This window comes from Falco cherrug, chromosome 13, assembly GCF_023634085.1.
Source record: "Falco cherrug isolate bFalChe1 chromosome 13, bFalChe1.pri, whole genome shotgun sequence".
NCBI classification, from domain to species: domain Eukaryota; kingdom Metazoa; phylum Chordata; class Aves; order Falconiformes; family Falconidae; genus Falco; species Falco cherrug.
The window spans coordinates 3,541,548-3,567,938 of record NC_073709.1 but is presented as its reverse complement, the minus strand read 5'-3'; the positions used below and the strand labels follow the sequence as shown (position 1 = coordinate 3,567,938).

Sequence of the window (26,391 nt, the reverse complement as noted above, 5' to 3'; positions counted from 1 at the left end):
TCTGTTCGTGCAGGAATGCTGCAAATGGCTAGCTTTTTTCTTGCCTGACCTTCCTGCAGTTTGTGCCAAATGCTGAAGATAAGCTTAATTCAGAGCAGTGAGCTGGGGTATTCTGATGTGCACTGTGTCAATGTAAATATTTAATCCTAAAGTGCTCTTTTTTTTTTTTTCTTTTTTCTCTCCTATTAGGAAAAAAGAACTGCTTTCCAGGGATGATTTAGAGTTACCATGGAGACCACTTTATGAAATGTTGGAGAGGATATTATACTCCAAAACAGAACATCTTGGATTAAACTGGTTTCCCAAGTAAGTTTGCTTTCTAAAACATTTGATAGACTATAAGTACGTGTAATGCTTGAAAGTACTTTGTAATTTGCTTTTAATATCTGGAATTTGAGATATGGTAAATATTTTGCTTGTATTTTTGTGAAGTATATTTCAAATAATTGCATGCAAGACTGTACTAAATCTATATCCTTATGCCAATGAATTGTTTGTTGTGATGTTTCTTCATAAATGTGATTGAGTTAACGTCTAAATATGCTGGAACACAGGTCTTCAACTTACTTAGGAAGATAACCCATGGTTTAACAGATTTTATGTTAAATTTTTAACAATATTCACGTTAAGTGTCTACTGTTCTGTTTTATAACACAATAAGGATTTGGGGATAAAACAGAAACGGTACTGTTCTTAAATATATGTACTGTAATTGTTCCCAGTATCTAATCTAGGTGTAAATCAGTATGTACACAAAGAAAAACGAAGTGCCTTCTATAGAAAACACACCTATCTGTATCATCAAAGTGATGATATGATCTGGACAAATCAATTTTTTTCCAGTTAATTTTAAAAATGTTCTACTGGTTGTTTTCTTTGCTTTTCTTAGGCTGCCAATCCTTCCCTGTCTGACAGTTTTCCTCATAATTCCAATTAGAGAATGTCCTGCTCTATAAATAATTACAGATTATAAAAGTTATTGCATGGCTAACTCATTATGTTTGTTTGAATTGAAACTTCAGATAAAGAAATGCAGGTGAAAATACTTAATTAGCTTTAAAAAGAATTTGTTTTGCCCAGGGATATTGAAGTACTACCACTGATTCCTTTTACTGAGTGGAAGATTCTATTGCTGATAAATGACACAAACAGAAAGTATATGTAGCCTTGTAACTTGTTACAGAGCATTTCATGCTGAAATTCTCTCATGCCTACGTAGCTGGAAAAATAATTCTGCTAAACTGCATTATTTTGCTAACTGCAGATACTACTTGTAAGTGAAAATCCGAAAGAGCAGAGCCTATTTTAGTTTGGTTTTGTACGCATATGCCAGCACCTACTGAAACTGCATGCTTTGCTCTGTGGGGATGTTGTCTAGTCGCTTCTCATTTACTGCGTGAGAAACTTGTGTAGTGAGGTGGGACTTTTCCAAGAGAGGCGAGGAGGTTAAGCTGGGAGGAAAGCATCAGTTGTGATGGTCTGTCTGAAATGGTTTACTTTTATTAACTGTATTAGATATCAGACACTCCATCTTACTATGCAGTGCGATTTGTTCTCATACGGTGTTCATTCTTTTTTTAACGTCAATTTTGAGGGGTATCTTTTTGGTGAAAGTCAAGAGATACTTTGATTTAATTTATAGCTGTTAATTTAACTACTGTTTTAATTTTATTCTTTTTCTACATTCAGTTCATATCGACCAGGCTTGTCTTCACCTAAAACATTTGTGCTTAATGTATTACATAGGTGGTAAGAATGACTTTTCGTTTTGTTCAGCTCTGGCCGATGTGTAATCTTCTGCATGTTCTGTTAGATTGTAACACTTGTCACACAGGTGTAATTTTCTGCATAAATAATTGTATTGGAAAACCAATGTTAACATTACACCACTGTTTATGAGAATGTCGCACTGTATGTGAACCTTTCTAATTGGGGAACAAGATAGCGTGTGTGAAGTGGCTGATAAAGTGGCTCTGTGCTAACTAATTTAACCAGCATATATATATTTCAAGGGTCAAATGAAAAATAAATTTTACATTTGAATAATTGCTGTGTCTGAATATGGACAAAATCAGTGTTGGTGTAGGAGTGCATGTTACACAGAGTAAGTGTACCTTACTATTAAAAACGATGAAATCATGGAAAGTGCTTTAGCAGTGAGGTCATAGGTTTTGGAAAATACATCCAGCAACAACCTTGTAGCTGTGAAGTGTGAAACAAAACTTACTTTGTCTCTCAAAGAAGAGTTTAGTGTGAATTTTTGCAGTGAAAACCATACCAGGAGTTTTGGTGTGTATATATCTATAATTTCAGAAAACTGGTACAAGTGCAGTGGAATTGCAGCATTTTTTGCTTTGTTTGGGTTTTTTTAGGAAGAGATTTTTATTTGTACTAATCCAGTGAGATACTGATATTTGGCTCACTGTAGTTTGAAATCCACTAAAATAATTTGTGAAACTAGAGCTCGCTGCTCTTCATTGTCTGAATTTAAACTTTTGTAATGGAGTGCCTGCTGCAGGGTGAGAAGCCACTTGAGGCCTAAATCTGTCCTGAAAAACTTAAAAATGTGCTTTTACTGCTTTTTGACAATAAGTCAACAGTTATCTTTTGATAAAGAGTTAACAATGTTAGTTTATATGTTAATTGTTTTAACATATAAACTAACAAACAAAGAACAAACTAACAAAACAAAAACAAAACAAAATTTTTCTTTGAAAATGCAGGGGGAAAAACTCCCAGATTTACAAATATATGGTCCTGTTCTTCCCAAAAGAAGAAAATAATCGTGTAGTTCCAAAATGAGGACTAATGATAGGGGTTAATAGTATTGTTGGGTGTCTTTTAATATACCCATGCAGCAAGACAATAATAATAATATAATGGTGAGCTAATAATATTTCAGGTAGTAAGGAGGAATTAAAAGAAAAGGAAACTGAATGGGATGAGAAATTTTTATTTATCTCATTAAATATGCTGTTGTTTCAGTAATTAATAGGAGATACCTTCCAGTGTAAGTAGCTTCATTATCTCTTGATTTCAAAAGTTTTAATACCTTATCCAAGTGGTCAACATTAAATACTGAGCAAGGAGTACAAACTACAGTGGGCTGATCAGTCCAGTGTGGTTTATGTATATAGTTGTTTGCTGTTGTGCTCTGTTAATCCATGGATAGGTTCAGTGGTGGAGTACTGTACAGGAATACACGAGTGCGATAACTAGATGAGCAATTAGTTCTGCAGTAATAGTTATGCAAAAAGCCTAGCCAAAAGTGGAACAGAAGCCACTGTGAAAGAGTTCGAGAGTTGGTTCAAAGTGGTAACAAAAGCAGTAACCAGCAGTCTCTTGTTCTCCTCGGCTGTGTTGTGCTGTCCTTTTCTAAGTTGTCATCAAACAGGAATCTGACAAGATGTCTTCTGTAGTCGGTCTGCAGTTGAACTGTGTCTTAGATGGAACTTTCTTTGTGTACAGTTGTCTGCTGTTGTTTTTTCTTTCTAGCTTCCACTGTAAATTTGTCATCAGAAGACAGGAGGGGACATCCCTTCCAGTCCTTCTTTGTTCTTTTACACTAACAAATGCTGAGATCTGACCAGAAGCTTGTGAATTTGAAAGATGATCTCTGGCATCAGTGTTTCTTAAAATTCCTCTTTCTTTCAAGTTCTTAGTAATAGTTTACTTCAGTGGAGTGCAGTAGTATGGGGATAGCTTTTTTGTTTGTTACATTAACTTTTTTCATGTTAATCTTTAATGCTATTAAGGAATGTTACTGGTTCATGCTTTATTTATCAACGCTTGGAACAACTGTTATCTATTTCCTAACTCTTTCAAGAATGGTGTTCACTTTAGCCCAGGATCTTTATGAGCTTCTTGCAGGGTTTAATCTTGTTTTTGTTTAATGAATTGTTATGCATTCTTCTTCAAATTTTAGAAGCTATCAGCCAGCTCATAATTACCATTCTGGGAGAGGTCATGAATTTACTTTGTCAGTGTTGTATGAAATGTATAAATTTTGCATCTTCTAGAGTGCTACTTGAACTGAAATAATGTTATGAGGGCTGGGTGGGCTTTTGTTGGCTTCATTGAATGTTGAGGTGTTGAAGGGAAATAGTGGGTTATCCATTTTATATTTCTCCTGGCTTGCGTGGGATCAGTTTATTTTGTGGAGGACTAGAGAGAGGGTGTGTGCATGCTCATTATTTGTGTCTCTCAAAATTAATTGACCTAAGCTGATCTTTGGTAAAACTCTATAAAGATGATATGTTTGCATCATCTTTTCTGATCAAAATAGCATTTCTGTATGTTGTTTTTTAATGGTGGACTGAAGGATGCAATTTTTCTATTAAGTCTACAGGAGATGTAGGAAGTTCTTCTGCCAGAACACTCTTTTTTCATTCAGGGAATGTTTTTTTCGTAAAAATGCAATTTAGTCTTGAGCTTGTCTTGTAATAAACAGGAGGTTTGAAGAACATGACAATTTACTACCTTTATGGTTCAATTGATATCTCTCTCTCTCTCTTCTCCCCTTCCCTTCTAGTCTTTGAGTTTATTCTGAGGTTTAGTCTTTTTTAGATAGTTTGATGGCATCCTGTAGCAAGTCATGTGAACATGATTTCTCAAGTAAGTTTTTGCTATGTATGACAACACTCTTAAAATCAGCTGTGAATTGTGAAGGAAGCTAATGAAATACCCATTTATTTGCAGATAGTTCACTTCTCTTTCTTAAAAACATGGGACAAAACCCAAAAACAGATTGAAAAGGACAGATGTGGTGTTTGGAGTCTAACAATAACAACTGTCTGAAGTCTGTTGCCTTTATTTATCTTGCAAATATTTAAGAAGTCCATAAACACATTTTTTCTGTTTGTGTTTTCAACTTCCCCAAGAAGCTACCTTGCTGTGTGGTTGTTCATGGATAAAATGCAGGATATTACTTACAAGAAGTGATAATAATTCTTTTCACTTAAATGCAATAGATACAAGAGTAGTATGTGAAAAGTAGAACTGGGAGTTTACCAGAGCAATTTTAATTGTTATGATCAGGTCTGTGTAGAAGCCAATTAGCTACTGCATGTTCACAGAAGACATCTAATTGCATCAACATTAGCTTAAGTTCTTGAGGGAAAAATCAGCAAATATTTATTTTATGTTGTCACTGAAATTTGGTAATGCGCTGTCCCTAATGTTTCCTTTCTTGTTTCAGTTCTGTAGAAAGTGTTCTGAAAACACTTGTGAAGAGCTGCAGACCGTAAGTGTTTGTGGGGTGTTTTTGGTGGTTTTTGTTTTTCTTTTTAAGCCTGTATCTTTAATATTTGAGGGGGATGAAAAGTGTTAAAAAAACCAAAAAAACCCACCCTACTAGTCATTCTTTAGCTGATGTTGTCCCAACTCAGTAAGTTTGGGGTGGAGTGTAGAGACTTTTCTGTTTTACTGCATTATGAATGATCAATACCTCGCGTTCATAGGTTGCTTAAAATGAAAACATAATCACAAGTAGGCTCCATGTTATAATATTTAAACAAAGCGTAAGGTTGTTCACGTCTTTTTTGACAGTCTTGGTTGAAAATCTGTTAAAAGTTAAGCCAGGATATCACTAGATAAGGCCACTGTTGCTTTTGCTCTTTTGGGCTGTTCACTGGGAATGTGTGTGCCTGAACCAGACTTGCTCCCTGCACCAAATGACTTTTTTAGCAGCTTAAGATACTGCAAAGATGCAGAGAAGGGATTTGTTCTCTTTTGTTTACCACTCATATGGCTGTTTGTCATTAGCATCTGCTTTCATGGAAGCAGGTGTTTCAGATACTGATGTTACTCCATTGAGCATTCCTGTAGGAGATGCTGTTCTAAACACATACTGTTAGTATGAGGAACATAAGAATAAAACCACCTTATACTTCTCCCATATAAATAGGGGTTTGTAGCTAAATAAAACCCCTTAGTTTTCCGTGTTGATTTTTCTGTATCTGTAATAAATACGTAAGTCACTGAAACAGATTGTTTTTAAAATGAAAAAGTTGTAAATGCCTCCTGAAAATTCTGATTTAAGGTTGGGACACTGATAATACTGCTTTCAGTTGGCCCTGTATCAACTGCAATAATTATGTTGTGTGAACAGTTGTGTCTGGTATGCATTTTAAATACTGCATTGCATGAATATTTAGTTTATTTTAAAATAAATAACTAGCATTCTTCTAATGTTTTGGTAGATGTCCTTGTGCCTTAAGTAATCTTTTTTTATGTTGCCTCACATGTGGATAGTAGTTGTTTGGTTTTGACCAGCCTTCACACTGAAATGGTTTTGCATCATACATAATCTTTTCTGGTTCAACCAGACAAGAATCATCTAACATTTGTGGTCTTAAAATGATGCATCGTAACGTTCTTTATCTCCCTGAAACACAGTTAGGGTTAAGTGGAGTTGAGGACTGCCTGTCTGTTGACCCTGGGTATGCAGTCTTACTGTAAAACTAAAATTTATGACAAATGCATAGATAGTTTAAAATATATTTTTATATAACATCTGTATGTTAATATATAATATTAACATATATATGTTATTCTTGTATATATTAATATAAGAACATTTTTAAAAGACCCAAGCTCTAAAGCTAAGTCTGCGTATGTTTAATGGTTTCTTTGTTTTCAGATATTTTCCTGAAGATGCCACTGCAGAGATGCTAGATGAATGGAGGCCTTTAATGTGTCCATTTGATGTTACCATGCAAAAGGCTATTACCTACTTCGAACTATTTCTACCTACTACCCTTCCCCCTGAACTTCACCAGAAAGGTTTCAGGTAAGTGTAATTCAATATCTGTTGATACAGTATTCTGTTGCAAATGCAAGCCGTTATCTTTTACAAGATGACTTGAAGTCAACCAACAAAATGAATGGCGGCTTTCAACAGCGTTTTTGGAAGGAGTTCAAGACAGAAATTCTCTCAGCCATTCTTTTGTAAAAGTAACCTGGGAGAATCTTAGTACCTATTCTCTAATAAGTTCTCCCTTTTGTAGAGGAAAGTGCACAGTATACTAACAAAGCAAACTAAATTGAGTTAAGTGCACTTTAATTCTGAAGGAATACTCTCACAAGTAAAAATCATTAACCATAGCACAGCTTTTAAGTCCTGCTTTCTATTAAATTTAGGGTAGCTTCTGATGAGTCCTTCATGTAGGTTAAAGTACAGCTGTAACTAAAAATAAGGGATTGTGAAGCAGAAGTCTTCGATTCACTGTCAAGGTGTGGCAATGTGAGATGGTCAGCAGACCGCTATAGGAAGTGAGTTAGAGAATTAAAGGAGAAGCATTTGCAGGACGGGACAGTATCTGGATCGTCTTTAAGGTAGAACTATTGAACTTAGAAACGTAAACCAGTGACGTTTAGTGCATGTAGTGATTATTTAGGCTGATTACGTTAAAAGTACATTTGTGCTACAGGGCTAGTGAAAGCTTCAAGGAAGGAAGTGAATTTAGTTTATAAAGGTGAATTTAAGCAAGGGACTGGTATAGAGGGTTTACATCCTTGGCTTCAGGTGAATTCAGTATAGAAGCTAATGACACTTGTAACTATTTGTCAGTTGGGACAAACTTTAGGTTTTAAGGTCGAGGGAAATGAAGTGTGATTTATTTTCATTTGGTTTACCTGTGTTGGGATGGCAATATGTAATGAAATGGTGAAGCTGAAGTAGGTAAGGAAACTCCTGGTGAACCACGTGTGTGAAAGGTGGGGTGGGTCAGAAAAGGATAAGAGGAGGAGAAGTAAAAGAAGCAAGGACTGAGACTCAGGATCAGAGCGAGGGTAGGGGGGAATACCCTGCGAGGCAAAGTGATACTAGTCTGTCCATGTTGATCCCTGTTCTTGTTGAATGAATTGAGGGGCAGGTGAGTTCGTGTGACCACCTGGTAGAGTGAGGGATAAATATCCAGTGAGGGAGCTGCTTTTACAACATGAAAATTACTTTGATTCTGTTCTCTTGCAGGCTTTGGTTTGATGAATTTATAGGCCTTTGGGTGTCAGTTCAAAATCTTCCCCAATGGGAAGGGGTAAGTATTTACTCTTCACCTACACTAGAAGAAATCCATTTAAATATTCCTACAATGTGCTTGCAAGGCATTGATGTCAAACAATGATATAATGGATTGTTTTTCCTTCTGCTTTAACTAGTACAAGAAAACAGAGACAATAATTCCATGATTGTTAGCAAGCAGTTACTGATTGAATAAATGAGACTGCGCTTGTGCTTGGTGAACACTGTTTAATGGCTAGCTCAGCCAGCTTTTCTTTCCAGCATTGGGAATGCTGGCATTTTCCAGACTGCCTGCTAATGCTTACAATGATGCAAAGTGCTATTGTGATTTCTGTAAATTATAATTTTGTAAAGTCCCATCTTTTATATCTAAACACATCTTTCCTGATCCCTGATTTTGAATATTAATGCTTTGCCTTGACTGCAATGAGTTGTTGTCATCCTTATTTTAGATACAGTAAAGAATCTGTACTCCCCTTGGCCAAAATATTTTTCAAGGAAAATAGTCTACCATGTACCTGTCTGCCTTTTTTGTGTGTCTCATATAACTAGATACAAACTTGGGAAATAAAATAAAATCTCATGCTTGAGACACCACCACCAGCAGCTTAGGTGCTGTTGTTGTCGGCTGACCTGTGCCTTGGCTTTACTGCAGTGAAACTTGGCATATTACCAGATTTTTTCCATACTCAGTATGAACATAAGCTTATTGACCATCTGGCTCCTCTTGCTAATCTCCTGCCTATATTCACAAGGACGAATTCTCTGAGTCTTTGGAGAAAGTTGATTTCCAAAACACTGTTGAATGCTACCTTTGTAGCACTTTCTGTTTGTGGCAATTTCTTTGTGAAAAGGCTTGTGTGTAGGTCTTTCTGGTTTGAGTTAGTTTCCTCACAAATGAAGGCAGGCAGTCTTTATTCCAACAGTTGGCAATTGTCCAGATTTGAACAGGAGTGATTGCCAAAGTTTTAGTTGAGATTGTCTGTAGGCACTTTTGCATCTTTCTGATGGCTATCCAAAAAATCATAGTTCTGTCTACTCTTTCTGACAGAAGGATGACAGCCTACACTTTAATATCATGATTTGGTTTGTTTCTGTCAAACAGACTAACAAATAACATAAACAATCTTTCATAAGTGATCTCTGATATTTTTTCCCTCTCCCAGTGTATTCTGACAGTTTTCACTACTTGTTTCCTCCTCTGTCTTGTCCACTTCTTAAGGGCAGGCTTGTTCATTTCATCAATCTTGGATGCAGATAATTAGACATATGGGTTCTGACTATGCAAGCCAATTTAAGCCTCTGTATGCTGCAAGCTTTTTCTTAGCTTGCTTTGGCAGGAGTTAAGACTTGCTGTTTGAAGGGAACCTATGGAATCAATTGCCTTTGTGCATGATAAGGGTTTTTTTCAGTGGGTATTTCCTAGTATCAAATGAAAAAGGTAGATCATTTAAGAAAATGTAACGCTTGTCTTCAGGCTGTGTCAGATGTGACTGTCCTGAATTGAATTCATAGGTTTTCCAAAGCTATCACGTTTTCAGACTGAGAAGGGAACTCTTGTGTGAAGATCTGTCTCTGAATTAGGCAGGATTATTTAAGGTTCACACTTTTAGCTTCACGATACTGACAGAAGCATCAAGGTTGTTGGAAGCCTGATAGGTATTTCTGTGTTTGGACAAGTTCATAAAAGGAGCGTTGGTGGATTATGTGCTTTCTCCTGGTTAGGATATGGGAGTGAGACTTCATCTCCTTTTTTATTTATTTCTGAAAACCTTCTTTCCTGAGGACATATTTCAGTTCCCTTTTGTACTCATGAGGCTGTTTTCTAGCGATGGAGTATCTAATTCTTCATAGTCACATACTGCCACCCCATCTGACAGCTACTGCCTGTGACCTTTACAAGCCACAGATAACATATAAACCAAAGTTACAAATGCAACAGCCATCACCACCGGCAAACACACTTTTAAGTGGGATGGATCTTGCAGAAGCTAAATAGTCCTTCAAGATGTGGTGGTTGAATTTCCTTCAGTGTCTATATATAGATGCTATTTTAGGCTGGTATCCATGTTCAGCTCACAGGAGAGTGCTCTACTGGTGAGGAAGCACCGTAAGATGAATTGACAATCATAAGGGTTTGCTAAGCTGCTCCAACTCAGAGTTACTGTAAATTGTGTGCATGGTGTGTCCATTTCTTATGATCGAAGTTATTGAGAACCAGGATGATGCATTGGCAGCCACAGTGGATAGCGCACTTTGGGCCCTTTTCCTTGCCAGAAAGTGGATTGTATTTGGATACCTGTTTATCCTCTTCCCAAACCTCCTAATCTTCTACAGAGCCTCTCTCTCTTATTCTTGCATGTAAGAGGGTTCTTTATGTGTGTGTTGGTAGGCTCACGTTCTTCAGAATACTCCTTGGGGCGTTTTCCAGGAACCAATCCCAATAGTCCTCTATGTAAAGGCTGCAAAAGTAGGTAGCAGGTTTCTGTTAGAGAAGTCAATGAAATCACCAAGCTAGAGCCTGTTCTGAGTTTTTCACTCTATTTAAGCTGTGCTGTGGGTCTGCTGGGAAATCTCTCTTCTGACTGTCACCTGGAGTTTGTGCCAAACCCTCACTGCAGAGATAGTCTGTTACACCCAGTTGATAAAATAGTGGTAGTGTTTGAAGGACTCTGAAGCTTAGTACAGGTGTCTTTCTGTAAGCTACTACCAGGAGTCTTCTGGTCTCTGGAAGCTGTTCAAAAAGGGGAAAAAACTCCAGGCTGCTCAAAAGAAGAAAAGATATTTCTTAGCACAAGCTGGTCTTTGACAACATACAGCTCAGGTATAAGTTTGTCTGTTGTTCATCTATTGTTCTTCAGAGTTGTTCTAACAACAAATGGTTGAGAATTAAAATGGCAGTGAATGCATTCTGCCTTTAATGTTAATTAATAGAGCATGGGGAAAGGGAGAGTATGAATACAACTTCTAAAAGTACTCTTAGTATGTCTTTACATTGGAAGAAAAATTATTTTTTTTTTTAATCTGCCAGTGCTCAGATGAGTAATGAAGTGGACTCCTGAAGGTAGGAATTCAGGTGCATTATGAAATAGGATATTGATGGCTTCTGATAGAGTGAAATCTCCCTTCACAAATTATATACTGGCCATGGGTAGCTTTTATCTTGCATCTGTCAAGTAGCTTGAGATGTTTGTGCATCTTCTATTATGAATATGTTTTAATGAATATTTCCTTCTTTTATGATTGTTTTCAGCATCTAGTAAATCTTTTTGCTCGCTTGGCCACTGACAACATCGGGTACATAGACTGGGATCCTTATGTACCAAAGGTAATATTTCTCATTTTATGAAATTGTTGTCTATTTTGAGACAAGTCTTCAGTGTTACTATGCTAAGAAAAAATCATATTTTGTGTATGGATCTTACACTGCCATGGCCCAATTTTTCAAATTAGGTGTATTCATTTGAAGACCTAAGTTTAACTTCAAAAATGTGAGCCATCCTTTTCTAACAGGCAGCACTGGAAGTTGTTACTGTCATCACCGGACTCCAAAACGAAGCAACAACACACTGAAGTAAATAAGTGCTCTCTGATTGTATAACTAATCCCATGTTCTTGTGGAAGTGGCTCTTAATGATATTCTTTAGATAAATAGTATATATAAGCCTTTGAATCTTTCAGCTTACGAACTTTTTTACAGATGTTTGTGGCAGTTATATTGTTTAAAAAAAACACCAAACATCTTTTGATTAGAAAATTAATTTATGCCAGTATTTTTTTTCCAGATATTTACCAGAATTTTGAGGAGTTTAAATCTTCCAGTGGGAAGCAATCAAGTTGTTGTTCCGAGATTTTTAACAAATGCTTATGATGTAGGACATGCGGTAATGTGGATCACTGCCATGATGGTTAGTATTTCATAAAGTGAAACAAAACCTAATGCAAAGCTTTAAGCAAGTATGTATTTAATATTTGTTCTGTTTGGCTCACTGTAGAAGCATGGTTTTAGGCTATCTTTTGCTGAAGTTTTGTGTTAAACTACATTGTTTCACTGTCAGTTTGGAATGTAGGTGAAAAGGTTTATTTCCCAGCTGCTGTCTGTGGCATTCTGGAAAGGAGTAGCCAGCTGTAAGTGCCACTGTGGATACGCACTTGGGACCTGCTGAACAATTGAATCCCTCTTTTAGGGTGAACCTCGTCAGATTAAATGGAGAAAGCTTGCTGAGGGTGGGGAAGGGAGGGAATTTGCAGGTGTGATTTGATGCTTTGAGGTACTGCTGTGTTTAGTGAGTATGCTCACTTGTACCTTGTACTGCTGTGTTACATGTTCATTTTAACTTATTCCGTGTAATAAAATTCTCTTATTTTTTTTTATTATTTTTTATTTTACAGGGTGGACCAAGTAAACTAGTGCAGAAGCACTTGTCTGGATTGTTCAATAGCATTGCATCTTTTTACCATCCTTCAAATAATGGGCGCTGGCTGGTGAGGTTTTTTGCATGTCAAGAGAATAACTTTGGCTGTCGTTTCAATGGTCAAACCTGTCAAATCAAACTTTGATAGATGCCCTGTGTGCTCCAACAGCCAGATTGTCTGATTGCTGTATAATGTTTTGAGGCTTTAATTTTCAAGATACATGATTGTACTGTCATTCAAATCATACTTTCATTCCGCAGTTTTGACCACAGCTAATAGGAGTATTCTTCAAACATCTAACACAAGTGCAGTTTAGAAGTCCAAAACTAGGTATCCAATTCCTATATAGCTAGGAAAAAGGAGTCAGCACTTCAAAGGAGGGTGATACACCACCTCAGTATTCCTTGTGTAACTTGGCTTTTGTATTACTGACCTACTGTCTCCGAGTTAGCGAAATCTAGCTTTGAGTATACCGAAGCCAAAAAGATTTTTTAATGCGTATCTGGTTTGATGAAGCATAACTTTTTGATGGTGTAGCTTGGAGTCTTCTGCTAGAGAATGTAAGAATCTCCCTGTGATAGCTGGTGGAAAGTACAGATTAAAATAGCATGACTGGTTAAAGCAGTGCCAAAGGAGGTGACTTGTTCTAGAATAGGATATTTGTTTATCTGTGAATGTGCAGAGAATGCTCTCGAAGATGTCTTTAATTACTGCGAAGTAATCTTAATTCTTGACTATATCCTTTGTATGTTTTGTTTTCATGGTGGTTTGTTGTTTTTTTTTAATCTTAAGGTTTAGTGCTGGCAGCATAATTGCTATTTTGGTAACCGAAGTTTAATGACAATTTGTAAACATCTTCTGAATTTTCTTTTATTGCAGTTGTGTAATTTCAAGTTACTGGCTTATTAGTTGTCTATTGTACGCTTAGCGACTCATATTCTGCTACTGCCAATTAACTGAATAGCATTTCTTGTATTCAACAGAACAAACTGATGAAACTCCTTCAGAGGTTACCCAGTGGTGTTGTCAGAAGGCTGCATCGTGAGCGCTACAAGAAAACGACATGGTTAACTCCTGTGCCTGATAGTCATAAACTTACTGATCAAGATGTTACAGACTTTGTAGAATGCATTATTCAACCTGTTCTTCTGGCTATGTTTAGTAAAACTGGAAGCCTGGAGGCTGCCCAAGCTCTGCAGAACCTTGCACTGATGCGTCCTGAATTAGTAATTCCACCTGTACTTGAGAAGTAAGTTCTGCAGAAACATTGCAACTTCCCTGTTCCCAACAAATAAGTAGCAAAGCAGTCATATTAATTGATAAACAATTTCCTTGCTGCAAACAAGTGCTTGCAGTGGGAGGGGCTGCTAATACATGCTCCCCCTGAGTCAAGACAGGGAGTGAGGGAGGACTTAGGTTTTTATTTGGTTTGGTTTGTTTTTTTTAAACATCTGGCAAATAGAATAGTTCTGGAAGCTGTTCATAGCTTGTGCAAGATAGAGTAGTCCTCAGGTCGTTTGCATTTCTGTTAGCATTTTGTATAAGATAGTGGGTGGAACAGTTGAAAAAGCAACTTTGAGGCACCTTGTACTTTTCCACTAGGTTTCAATTGAGCCAGATATAAATGATGGCACTGTGGGTTTATGTAGTAATAAGCATAAATGTTGTATTTCTGTTTTGTGTCTGAGTATGTTACAGTTACAGATTGTTTAAAATCACTGTCATTGCTTCTGACTTCATAAGCGAATCACTGAAGTATGTGCTATTGTAAAATACTTAGTCTGTACTATTACTAATGCCTTGGTGCCTAAAATTCCAAAAGAAAAATGTAACTCCTTCCTGCCCCAATGAAAAGCTTTCTTCCTTGCCCCTATCCATGTTCCTCCTCCTATGCAGACTTTTGTACTTGAACAACTCGTATTGTAAAAATAGTGAAGTGAGTTTGTCTTGAAGAGCCCTTCCTGAATTCCATACCTTACTGACTCAAGTGTTTGTAAAAACTTCATAAACCTGCTCTTATATAAAAACATTTCAAGCATAACAGTTGTAAGAAGGACAGCAACACAGGCCTATATTGGGTATGACTGCTTTTTCTGTTTTGAGAGCAGACTGAATGTCTGCTCTGCTCTGTAGTTCAAGCTATCACTGGTCTGTTTGCCTTGGCTGCAGTTCTGAATTCATTTTGTTCAGTAGATGTAGATAGATCCTTTGTGCTTTGGATGACGTAGAGCAGGGGTAGCACTATGACTCTTGCTTGAGCTGTAGGTTGTGGATTACAGCAGGAACTGTTAGCGGTTTGGTAAAAGTACTTAGTGTAAGAAAAGTGTTTCAAAATTACGGTAACTTAGGGGTTTTTATTAAAGAGGTATGGACTTTAATGCAACATCAAGTACTGTATCCCTTCTCTATTTAGAGGCAGTCAAGGCAAGATCTCACACTTGCCACAAGAACCTTACACTTTGAAGTATACAGCTAGCTTTTGCTTAAAGCTCAAACATGAAAATCATCATAGCTTTGAACGTAGGAGCCCATGTAGCTGTTAATTCCTGTGCTGCAACTGCTAACAAATTATTTAATCCTGAATTTGTTGTAAATAGGACTGACAAAATGAACATTTTCTAATAGAGCAGTGTTAATAAGCTCATTGGAAAAAGATGAGAAAAAACTGTTGGAACCATTTATTAGCTTGAATTTTTCTTGCAGAAATTGTGTAGCCTTACTGTAGAAAATAACACATACAATCCACTTTTCATTGAAGACTTTAGAAACATTATTGTTCCTAATATGACTGCTTTTAAACTTTATAGAACGTATCCTGCACTTGAGACATTGACAGAACCTCATCAGCTCACAGCTACTTTAAGCTGTGTAATTGGAGTAGCTCGTAGTCTGGTGTCTGGGGGCAAGTGGTTTCCTGAAGGTCCAACACACATGCTACCTCTACTGATGAGAGCATTGCCTGGAGTGGATCCAAATGACTTCAGTAAATGTATGGTGAGTATATAAATCTTACCTTTTTTTTAGAAGATAGTTAGCCAACTAGTTCACTCTGATAGCTTTTTTTTACATTTGTATGACAGTGAGTAACTCATCTTTCCAGCAGTTCTTAGCCTGGTTTTGTTCCTGCACAATTTTAGTTGTAAAAAATTAATATTACAAGCCTCTAACTTACGATAGTGCTTTTGGCTTATTCGACAATGCAAAGTGAATCTTTTAACACCAAATTGTGATACTCACTTTACTTGACTTTTTGGGCAGCTCTAAATAAACAAGATAAAATAGATGTTCCAAAGCTCCCAGCAGATATTCCTAGTTTTTTAAGATGAGTAGGAAGACCTTTATCACTAGGTTTTTGTTAAATTAGGTCCTAAAAGCCCACATCTTCTGGAATTCATATTAATTATCTATTCAAACAATGTAAACATTATAGGGTTTTTGAAACTTTAAAGTTCAGCCCAAAATCAGTGTTACTTTACTTAGAAAATGGAGGCATGTTTGCAGTGCTGACTATGAAGTTTTATATATGAAATCAGAAATAACTATTGAATCTTTGCAGTGGAAGAATTAGGCTCTGGAATTTTTTTAATGTAATGATTTGCTTTAGCTCCCATACCTTAATTGCAAAAACTTTTTAATTTGTAGAATACAGTAACACTTACTAAAGAGCTGTTTGCAACTCTCAACAGATTACATTCCAGTTCATTGCAACATTTTCTACTTTGGTGCCTTTAGTAGATTGTTCATCTGTATTGCAAGAACGAGATGATCTTTCAGAGGTAAGAGTGCTTTGCAGTTATAAAAACAAAATTAGCCTAGGTTTGAGTTTAATTTCTAACAACGTAGTAATTTCTTCAGAACTGTAACAGATTTGCTGCTGTCTCTCGTGTGCGTAACTGTGTTAAAGAAAAATGCAACAAAAACCTCGAAGATGTGGCTCATGTTTGCTTCTGGTCAGTGTTGTAGCACTGACATCAGCGTGCAAATTGGCCACGTATTCTTACAATTGCTTCTCAGTCATAGATTGTCACATAAATATTTTTTTAAATTGAAACACTAATATTTTTATGTCAAAACTTAGCTGCACAAGGCCCTGTGTAGTGTGATTTGATTCTGAGCTTGCCCTGCTTTGAGTAGGAGGTTGGATTACATGATCTCCAGCAGTCCCTTGCCATCTAAATTTTTCTGAGTCTAATAAAATAGCAGCTTTGTTACCATTAAATTTTTGAAACTTCCTGTCACCATAAAACATTAAGGTAACAATAAAGAAAAAAATAAAGCAGATGATGTATATACATCAGTTCTAGTTCAAAACTCGTCTGTCTTAGAATGAGTTAAGAGGTAACTTAACTGATTGGGGGACTCTGGAAAGAGTTTGGTCTCCTCTTGAAAACTTCATAGGTGTTTAAAAAAACCCAAACAAACAAACCCAAAACCCCCCCAGCTGTTTGTAGTTATTTTTGAAAAAACTAATGTTCTTTTTCACTTTTCAGGGCTGTTTTCCTCCTGTGGGAAATAATTTCAAAATGCTTGCTCTTCTTTAAAGTGTTCCTGCAGTCATGCTTGTCTTTTCTGATTAAGATTCTACTGTTTTCTCTTCAGATGCTTATTAATCTCTTCCAATCAAGAGATAGTATTGTCATAAGACAGCGAGCCCTCAGCTCCCTTTTCTCCTTTGCTGCGCCTTTGTTATTAGACACAGTCAGCCCACCTGTTTGCTGCTTTGGAGGGCTGTTTGCAGACATCTCGAATTCTAGATCTCCTTGCACTCCTTTTCTCTGGCATTGTTCTGAGAAAAAAATACAGGAGAGACTGGGAAATAGCTTTTGTTTCTACTCATCACTAGATTTTTGCTTCTGCTTTTAATACAGGAGTTCAGGCACAAATAGTGAAGCTATGTCTGACATACTACAAATGAGGCAGCAGCAGTGTCCATGACGGTAGTTGCAACTGCTGTGTAAAATGTCTTGTCTGCTGCTAGAGGACTCTTCTTGTAGCTCAGAGAACAGCTAGTAGCTACAGATGGCACAGATTCTGAATGCTCAGCTACTGGAAGATTAATTTCGTTGTCCCTGAGCTGCAGCACTCAAAAACTCAGAGCAGTTTGTACGCTGAATGTTTAATGTAAATATGTCAGCAGAGCCAAGTCTGTCACCATAGCTGGCACCCACTGACCCTCTGCTGGAAAGCTGGATCAGTAGTAAGAGCAAAGGTTGTATCCGTAGAGGCAGACCCGATTTCACCCTGAGAGGTTATTTGGCTAGAGATCAAGGCGAGGAAATTGGACAGGACAGTGTAAAGAAAATTTAATAATTGTTTCATGTAGTGTACTTGAGACTGTACAGACTTCAATGCGAAAATGTGCTGTAGCCTATATCGCTTAAAAATTGGAAGTGTTTTTGAAGTAGTTAATACAGAAAATAAAATTTATCTTATGTTTCATTAAGAAAAGCCAACCTTTTGTGCTTCTTTTGCATTGGAAAACTGTAGGTGGAAAGAGAATTGTGCTCTGCAACTGCTGAATTTGAGGATTTTGTACTGCAGTTTATGGATAGGTAAGTAAGCTAAGGATAGCTGAAAGCTTGGGAGCAGCTTTATAAAACTTGCAAGTTCTGCTTACTAATATTTCACTCGTTGTATTTGTGTAGATGTTTTGGACTTATAGAGAGCAGCACACTAGAACAAACCAGAGAAGAGACTGAAACTGAGAAAATGACTCATCTAGAGAGTCTAGTGGAATTAGGTCTCTCTTCTACTTTCAGTACAATCCTTACTCAGTGTTCAAAGGATATATTTAAGGTATGTAGAGCATTGGCTTTTCATGTCTTTGAGAGGCTTAATTTTCTGTTTTGAGTTACTGGTACGTTCATATTCTTCCTTCCTTCACTGCCCTGTTACAAACTTTCACTTTTAAGCAAGGAAGAGGAGGGGGCGAATTTTAGGACTTCATGACAGGGGTTTTTTTTATGATTTCATATACATCAGTACCGAGCTCTCAGGTTCTTGGTGCTCTCTTGCCAACTGATGATAAATGTTAGGAGAAATCATTTTAACAGTGTATTTTATCACTTTATGATTTAGACTGTGGGTTTGATGGCAATGTTAACCCAATTCCCTGCTTTCCTTTTCTCTCCCTCTCTCTACCACTTCTTCAGCTGGGCAAAAGAGCCATGTGGCTAATGGGATCAGGAAAATTACCTGGATTAAAATAAACTCTGAAGGATGGGGATTGAGAATCCATGTTGTTACGTGGACAGATTCTTTCCTTGCACGTTGGGTTAACACATTTTATTCTGTTTACATTACATTATGTATATATCTGGAGGTGCTAGGTTTTATACATTTTGAGCCATTACGTTGGACATTTTGGTATGACCTTGTCTGGAATCTTTTGGTTATTGTAAGTCTTAACTTAATTCTTTGTTTATATTTTGTTTATACTTTGTCTAAGTATTTACTTTGTATTTTTCCTGGTGTTTCATTATTAAAGTAATCATATGTAACCTACGCTGTATGTAATTCAGCTTGCCTTGCAAGTTACTGGATGGTAATAAGCTGCTTTAAAACACTTAAATGGTTGATAAGTTAATTCCCTATTTATTCATTAGCTAAGGGGTGTCTTAGCTTTACTTTGTATGTGAAATAGCATAGTTTTCCTTTCAGAGGACTGTTGGCTTACTCAGGGAAAACTGTTCTGTGTAGTTCCTCAGGAGCACCACAAGCTTTCATTAGTCAACAAGATTTATCTGACTTTCTTCCCAAAGCCAACATTTGAGAAGTGTCTCCAGTCTCCAGCTGAAGGCGGTGTCTCATTGTGCCACCAGTTAAAGCATTCAGTGTGTTTTGTTTATAAACTCTTGGGAGGAGGAGGGGAACATAGACCTTCCTGTAACTGAATTATTTTAGTGATAGTCGATGCTGTCATGTATTTTCCTGTTACAATGTGTTGCTGTAACGGAGTGGTGCAGTAAGAAAGAAGAAAAAAAAGTGAAAAATCTGTAAACAAATTATTTTGACAAACCGTGTGTCATTGCGACTTCAGTAGCAGCCTTTATTCTGGTGAAGGCAGTAGTTGTACAATTAGACATAGGTTGCATAAATTGCAAGTCGTGTGTAATGATCTCATTTAGGACTTTTTTCCTAAGCAGTTCCTATTCACATAAGTTTTTAATCCTCCTATTCTATAGCATTGTCAGCTTTTTAAACTGTGATGGTAGTTACATTTTAGTCAGCTTTAGGCATTCTACAGGTCAGTTTTCCCTGTCTCTCTCTTCTGATTTTTTTTTTTTTTTTAATGTGAATCACAGTTGCAGTCTTCTGTTTTAAAAGAATACCATATTATGTACAGATGCTGCCTTCTGTATAAATCAAACAATTTATGATACCTAGTTTTCTTTTTTTTAAAAAAAGTAACCTCTGTCTTTTTGTACTCATTTTTAGGTTGCCTTGGAGAAGGTTTTTAACTTTGCTGTTTCAAATATATTTGAGACTAGAGTTGCTGGTCGAATGGTTGCCGATATGTGCCGAGCTGCAGTAAAAGTGAGAGAAAATGCTCTGACTTCACTTGATCTTTAGTTTAAAAAAGAAAAAAAGCCAATACTACTACTTTTTCTTCTGCACAATCTTTAATTTTTCATGTAAATACAGGTGGTTCTTAATATTATGTCCTCTTAAAATTGGATGGTTGCATATAGTGATCCTTCAAGAGGTTGATTCACAAAGTATTTTTCTTGCATTTATTTTAAATTTGGGTTTTGAGTGTCCAAAAATCATGATGTCAGGTTGACTGTAGAGATGAAATACAATCCTTCTCTCTTTTTCAATAACGTTGTATAGAAGAGTATTAAAATTTTTGAAATTGGTTTATTTATGATGCTGTTTCCAGTGCCGCCCTGAGGAATCCTTGAAGCTATTTGTACCGCATTGCTGCAATGTTATAACTCACCTCACAGTCAGTAAGTTTGTAAGATTTCTAGTGTTACTTGCTTTGTTTTGGGTTGACTTTTGCTAAACATGAAAATAATATTTAAAACTTGTGTGTGTTTTCCACAACTTCATTTCAGCAATGGAAAATTAATTCTGTCCATTATTTAATCTAAAAAAACCCCGAACCAAACCAACAACTGTTTATGTGTAATTTCAAGGCAGAAATCTATCAAGCTACAGGAGCATGCCTCTTTTAAAATGTGGGGATTTAAAATGTTTGCAGACACTCGTCAATTTCATGAAAAGCATTCAAGATGTTCAATTGGCTAAAGTAACTTCCAGCTGGACGTGGATGCAGTGTGATTGGAAGGTTGCAATGGAAGAGTTGAGAATAAACTTCTGGGGTGCAGGCATCAGGTTTATGATTTAGCTTGTTTGGAAGACTTGACTGCAGTATTGTTACAGCAGTGCTTATCACTTGTTCCTCTAGATGATGATGTATTACATGATGAAGAACTAGATAAGGAGCTACTTTGGAATCTCCAGCTTTTGTCAGAGGTATTGCAAAGAATGTTGTTCCGGTGCATGTATGTCCTTTAATTCTGTTTAATGCCCCTGAAAGATGAAGAAAACAAACTTCTGCTTTTAAAACAAAGTAAATGTTGTATGAATGACACTGCATAACTTTTTTTTTTCTCGTCTAAATTTAAATGGGACCTAAGTGGCTGCTGTTTGAAGAAAATTAACATACAGTGTGTATGTGGCATAAAATTAAAGCATTTAGTACAATTAGAGATAAGAGAAAGAAAAGGGATCAGTGCAGGGAAAAACATAAGATGCTTTTGGTAAAGATAAATCTTTTAAAATTAATATAAATATTGCTAGAAAGTTTTGAACGGGGTCGAGAAGCAATGTATACCACAGTTTTTAGTGTTTCTTAAACTTTTCCTGCGGTAGTAGTAGTTCACGTGCACATTCAGTCTTCAGTTTTAATTCCATGTGACATACAGGATGAAACTTGGTACAGGATCAACTGAGCAGTGTAATCCTCTCTTTAGTCCTCTAGAACAAAATCAGTTATGTTTACTTTCGAAATGTTTGTCTTTTCCTATTAGATCACTCGAGTGGATGGAAAGAAGTTGCTACTGTACAGGGAGCAGCTTGGGAAGATACTGCAGCGAACCCTACATTTAACCTGTAAGCAGGGTTACATTCTGTCTTGTAACCTACTGCACCATCTTCTTCGTTCTGCTACACTTATCTACCCCACAGAGTACTGCAGTGTGCCAGGTGGCTTTGACAAGCCTCTTTCTGAATACTTTCCTATCAAGGCAAGGATTTTCATTTATTTAGGATTAGAGGATTTTACTTTCTTTTTTAAAAAACAATCATACACTATATTATTTGGTTTTATTTGGAGATTTTTGAACGTAGGTAGCAGCAATGGAAAGTGTAATTAAAAGATGCTTTAGGCTTTGAAACATACAGCAAATTGCAAGTTAACGTAAAGTTATATTGATAATAAACAATGAATACTGACTGTTGTTTTGAGTAGTTTTGTAGCATGACATATTAGTTTCATGATGTGTGTTTTAGAATGAATGCATGACTACAGTAAGATAATACAAAGCAAAGGTGCCTGCTCATGTTTCTTTATCTTGTAATAGATGATGCATTTAATTGAGACCCAGCTATCATGAATTATGGTGGTATAAACAGTTAAGTTTGGAGTTTAGCAGGAGAATTTTGCTCTTCACTTTACTTAAATATCCAGTCATAGGAAGCATTATTGCACTGGGACAAACTTAGTCTTTCATCTGCTTTTGTGGATAAGAGCTGCAGCCTTTCCTTGTTGCTCTTCATATAAATATGGTTATCAAATATAACAAGTTATGGTGACTGTGTGGAAATAAGAGTACATCAGTGCAAAAAACTGCAAGGAAGGAGATACGGTGTTTTACAGTAGGCAGAATGGCAAATGAACAATGGTTCTGCACTGAGCTTGAGATAAAATGGAAGTGGAAGTGGCGGTATTAAAAATTACTGAAACTGTCAAAAGTAATGTTAGCCTGCTGTTAAGACTTTGAGGTCATTTTATCAGTATTACAGATGAACACTGCAGCAGTTTTCAGCTGGCCTATTTGAATATAAAGTTGCATTTTGCTGAAAAGTGCTTTTACATAACTTTACAATTACAGATAATCTAATGCTTGTTACTAAAAGCTAGTACAGTTTGCTAAACTGATGGGAAGATACAGTTGGACCAGATACTAATTTAAAACCAAACAAAAAAATCTTAATTAAATGCCCCAACACAAAAATAGATTTATTAAATTCCTCCTCTGAAATTGAAAAAAAATCACAATTAATTTGCTATTCCATACCTCAATGACTACTACAGAAAGTCTATATTATATCAGCTCTTAACTGATATTAACAGCTTGAGTTTGTCACTTACATACTTCCTGCGTTGTCCCAGTGTAAAACTCCTGTCACTTTCTTAAGTAATATTCATGGAGGACTAGCCTGGTCTTCCAAGGAAGATATGTTATAGCAGGCTACATTAAGTAAGTGTATTACTGTAGTTTTTTGTATTTTTTGTCAGTCAGATCAGTCCGGCATTTTCGGAACAGATGGTGAAGTTTTGAAATATTAAATTACCATGTAAAATTGGACAAAGACAGGAAATGGAAAGTAAAGACTGGAAGGCCTGTCTATTAATTAATATACTCCTAAGCTTGGACTGAGTATGAATTAGTTATAAATGCTGACTGTTCTCTTCCAAGTACTCAACTGGTTAATTCTATAGCAAGTCTGAGCTCTTAGTAAGCCAAAATATAAAAAGTTGTCTTTGTTATGAGATGACCTAGCATTATATGGAAAGTCCAACTTAAAATTTAGCTTTCCTTTATTACTTTTATTTTAAAAATAGAAAGTTTCCTGATTGTGGTTCAGGACTGAAAGTAAGTACTATTAAATGGGCTAGCTGCTTTGTTCTGTATAGGAGTATCAAAAGTCCGAGTTGTATGTAGTATTTCTGAATTTGTATACAACCAAAGGAATAATAAAGTTATATTTCAGTTAGACCAGTACAGTCCTCTTCCTTTTAGTCCTTTCAGGTATGTGTTATTTTACAGGTACACGTAGACGTTAGAGTAGGTTTGGGATTTCTGTTTGGGTTTATTGTGTTCTTGGGATTTTTTTCCCCCAGAATTGTCAGCGTAATTGCTTTACAGCAGTAGCTAGTTCAAGTTCATGTGTTAGGGGTTTTTTAGTAATATTAAATGCTGTTGGTTTTTTTTTAAAAAAATACTGTCTTCATGTTTTGATTAATAATAAGTGTCTTTATTTACTATAGGACTGGGGTAAACCAGGTGACCTGTGGAACTTGGACATCCAATGGCATGTTCCTTCATCTGAGGAAATAAACTTTGCTTTTTATTTGCTGGATACTTTTCTTCAGCCTGAACTCATCAAATTAGAGCAGTATGCAACTGGAAAACTAGAAATGTCCAGGTTAGTGATGATACGTAATATGGAGAAGGTGCATTTGTCCACTCACGTCTGTTTTATGCAGCTATTGCCAATCATACTGGCATTACAAAAAATGAGTAAAATACTATAATGTTACACTCTGTTTGGTATTACTCCAAGATTTCCATGATTTTTAACTCTTAAGAGTACATGTAGCTTGAAGGTATGTTTTATAAAATGGATGACGTTATTTTGAACAGAAACGCTGTTTAAAATACGAGTAAATGTTAAGCTGCTTTATGTTGGTAAAAAGGTATTTCTGTGCCACATTATTTTTTAATACATACCACAAATTATCTTTCCATTTAACTGTAGTCAGCAATAAAAAACCCTCTTCCTCTAGACTCCTTAACTTGTTATGTTGGCATAACCATTTTTGTTCCTGAGCTATGAAGTAGAATACAGAACTGATTTGGCTTGGAAATCTGCCTCTCTCCGTGTCCTTCCTATGAGTAAATGGAATCAGTACATAGTGTGTCCTTGGAAAAAGTGTCACGGTGTTGAAACTGAGGAGGTAATGCAGAGTCAGTGACGTAACAAATTGGAATGGAGGCAATACTGTTGCCCAATCTTGTTAAACTCTGTTAGTGTGAAACCGTGGCTTCATAAGGGTAGTTTCCTAAGCACAAGATAATAATGTGTACTACATGCTAAAGCATTTATAAGTATCAAATAGCTAAAGCTGTTTACAAGCATTAAATCTTGAACGTTCTTACTCATGTTAAATCTTCACGTGCTTGAAGCTATATATACTTCAGTTGATGTTCATAGCATGTGACGTTATACCTCGTGCTGTGAAGTGCAACCCTACATGAGACAGGGCATGGTGTATCTGACTCCTAGATATTTTTCTGTCTGACCAAGTTCCCACTTCTTTTTCAATCTGAAAAAGACAATATGTGCTTGACAAATCAATGCCACAAAACTGCAATCAAAAAGTATACTTAGACTAAAAGAAGAAAGGATATGCTTTCTATTTAAGTCTTTTGTTTCTTTGTGTGTTTTTCTTCTGTTTGTGGTTTTTTTCTTTTGACACCTTGTATGTAAAGCTGTTAATTTGTAACAGAATTGGACTTTTATTTGGTCAAGGCTTCACTGAGCTACCTAACATAAATGGTGGTGATTTGGGAGAATACAGCCAAGTGCATGAATTGCAAATTAAATTGGAAGGCAAGATAGCAAAGCTGCCAGAGTAGAGAATACCATTAGTTGCTGAGGGAGTCACAGGTGTGAATAAATGGATACTAGATGAGCCTGCTTTTCCATTGAATTGCAGTATTCCTGGAGTTTAAATTCTTGTCAGTTTTTTTCCCTAGTATTCCACTGAGTAACAATTCAAAATCCAACTTTTATATATATATATATTTAAGAGATTCAGAGTAGGATTTTCTAACACAAAAGATAAAATGAAAAATTCTAACAGCCTTTGTTGAACACACGTATTTAGAGAATTGTTAAGTAATGCATGAGTACTAAGAGCTATTAAGTAACCTCTTAAGAGGGTTGAGAGGAATTGTTTTACAATCAGAGCTGCTTACCAGAAAGATGAGAACAAAGGGCGTAATTTGTAACTGTATAATAAAGCCTACTACTTTAGGTGAGATAGCTTTAAAAAAGATACCTTAATTCTCTGAACTAACATGGAAAAACATTGTTTGCATTGTTGCATTATAATTTATCTTCAGACTGTAAAATAGTCACTCATAAAGAAAGTATTCCCTCATGCTATTCCTGGTGGGAAGGACTTTTCTTGGCCTTGGGGTGAGTAGTTATTTCATTAGTTTTATCTGGGATTTAGATAAAATTCTCTAAAACTTTTTTTTTGGGTAAAGCTGATGTTCTGAGATGAGTATATCTCATTGCACTGAAGTTATCTTAACAGTTTCAGATTATAAAAATCTCCCAAGTTTTTCAGGAAACTAAGTTGAATGTCCAAGTTCTGTAATAGAATTAGGTTGGATCAGAGCAGCACAGCTTGATTTCTGTAGTGCTCCCTCTTGTGTTTAGAACTGATACAGCTAAAGAAAAAGGCTTCTGTAAAACTTAAAAGATATGCTTTATCATTTGTATATTTTCAAGCATTTAATGGATAAGTAATCAAGTTTTCTTCTTTGTTTAAGAGATGATGTGCAGCAATGTCTTGCTATAGTGCATAACTGCTTGATCGGTTCTGGGAACGTTCTGCCTCCTCTAAAAGGAGAAAGGGTGGCTCATCTGTAAGTAAAATTTATTTTTATATCACAAATGTTCTTGGCAATTCTATTACTTCATACTGGGTTTTATTGCTTTCTTATTACTGTTAGCACGCAGCTGCTTCTAGTGGCTGTTTTTAAGGAACTCTTAGACTAGTATAAAGGTACAGAAATTTGAAATAGTGATTTACAGAAACACTTGAGTACTTAAAATGTGAAAGAATATTAAGCGCTTTTTTCATGCAAGACTGAAAATGTTTAAGAAAGGTAAGTGCCACATTGCTGATGCTACTTTATGTGAAGGTA

General features: G+C 36.2%; 1 protein-coding gene across 1 annotated transcript in view; it reads left to right on the top strand.

Annotated features, from left to right (window-relative positions):
* PSME4 (proteasome activator subunit 4) overlaps window positions 1-26,391 on the top strand; it is a 69,202-nt gene that overhangs the window by 8,237 nt on the left and 34,574 nt on the right. Inside the window, exons 3-20 of the mRNA XM_055725387.1 lie at window positions 190-306; window positions 5,198-5,242; window positions 6,641-6,790; window positions 7,973-8,036; window positions 11,274-11,348; window positions 11,806-11,928; window positions 12,413-12,505; window positions 13,420-13,685; window positions 15,244-15,430; window positions 16,123-16,212; window positions 17,924-17,988; window positions 18,082-18,232; window positions 19,874-19,972; window positions 20,319-20,388; window positions 20,850-20,917; window positions 21,475-21,690; window positions 23,718-23,875; window positions 26,014-26,109. Of these exons, the coding sequence (XP_055581362.1) occupies window positions 190-306; window positions 5,198-5,242; window positions 6,641-6,790; window positions 7,973-8,036; window positions 11,274-11,348; window positions 11,806-11,928; window positions 12,413-12,505; window positions 13,420-13,685; window positions 15,244-15,430; window positions 16,123-16,212; window positions 17,924-17,988; window positions 18,082-18,232; window positions 19,874-19,972; window positions 20,319-20,388; window positions 20,850-20,917; window positions 21,475-21,690; window positions 23,718-23,875; window positions 26,014-26,109 (2,133 nt within the window). The remainder of the gene's footprint in view (window positions 1-189; window positions 307-5,197; window positions 5,243-6,640; window positions 6,791-7,972; window positions 8,037-11,273; window positions 11,349-11,805; window positions 11,929-12,412; window positions 12,506-13,419; window positions 13,686-15,243; window positions 15,431-16,122; window positions 16,213-17,923; window positions 17,989-18,081; window positions 18,233-19,873; window positions 19,973-20,318; window positions 20,389-20,849; window positions 20,918-21,474; window positions 21,691-23,717; window positions 23,876-26,013; window positions 26,110-26,391) is intronic.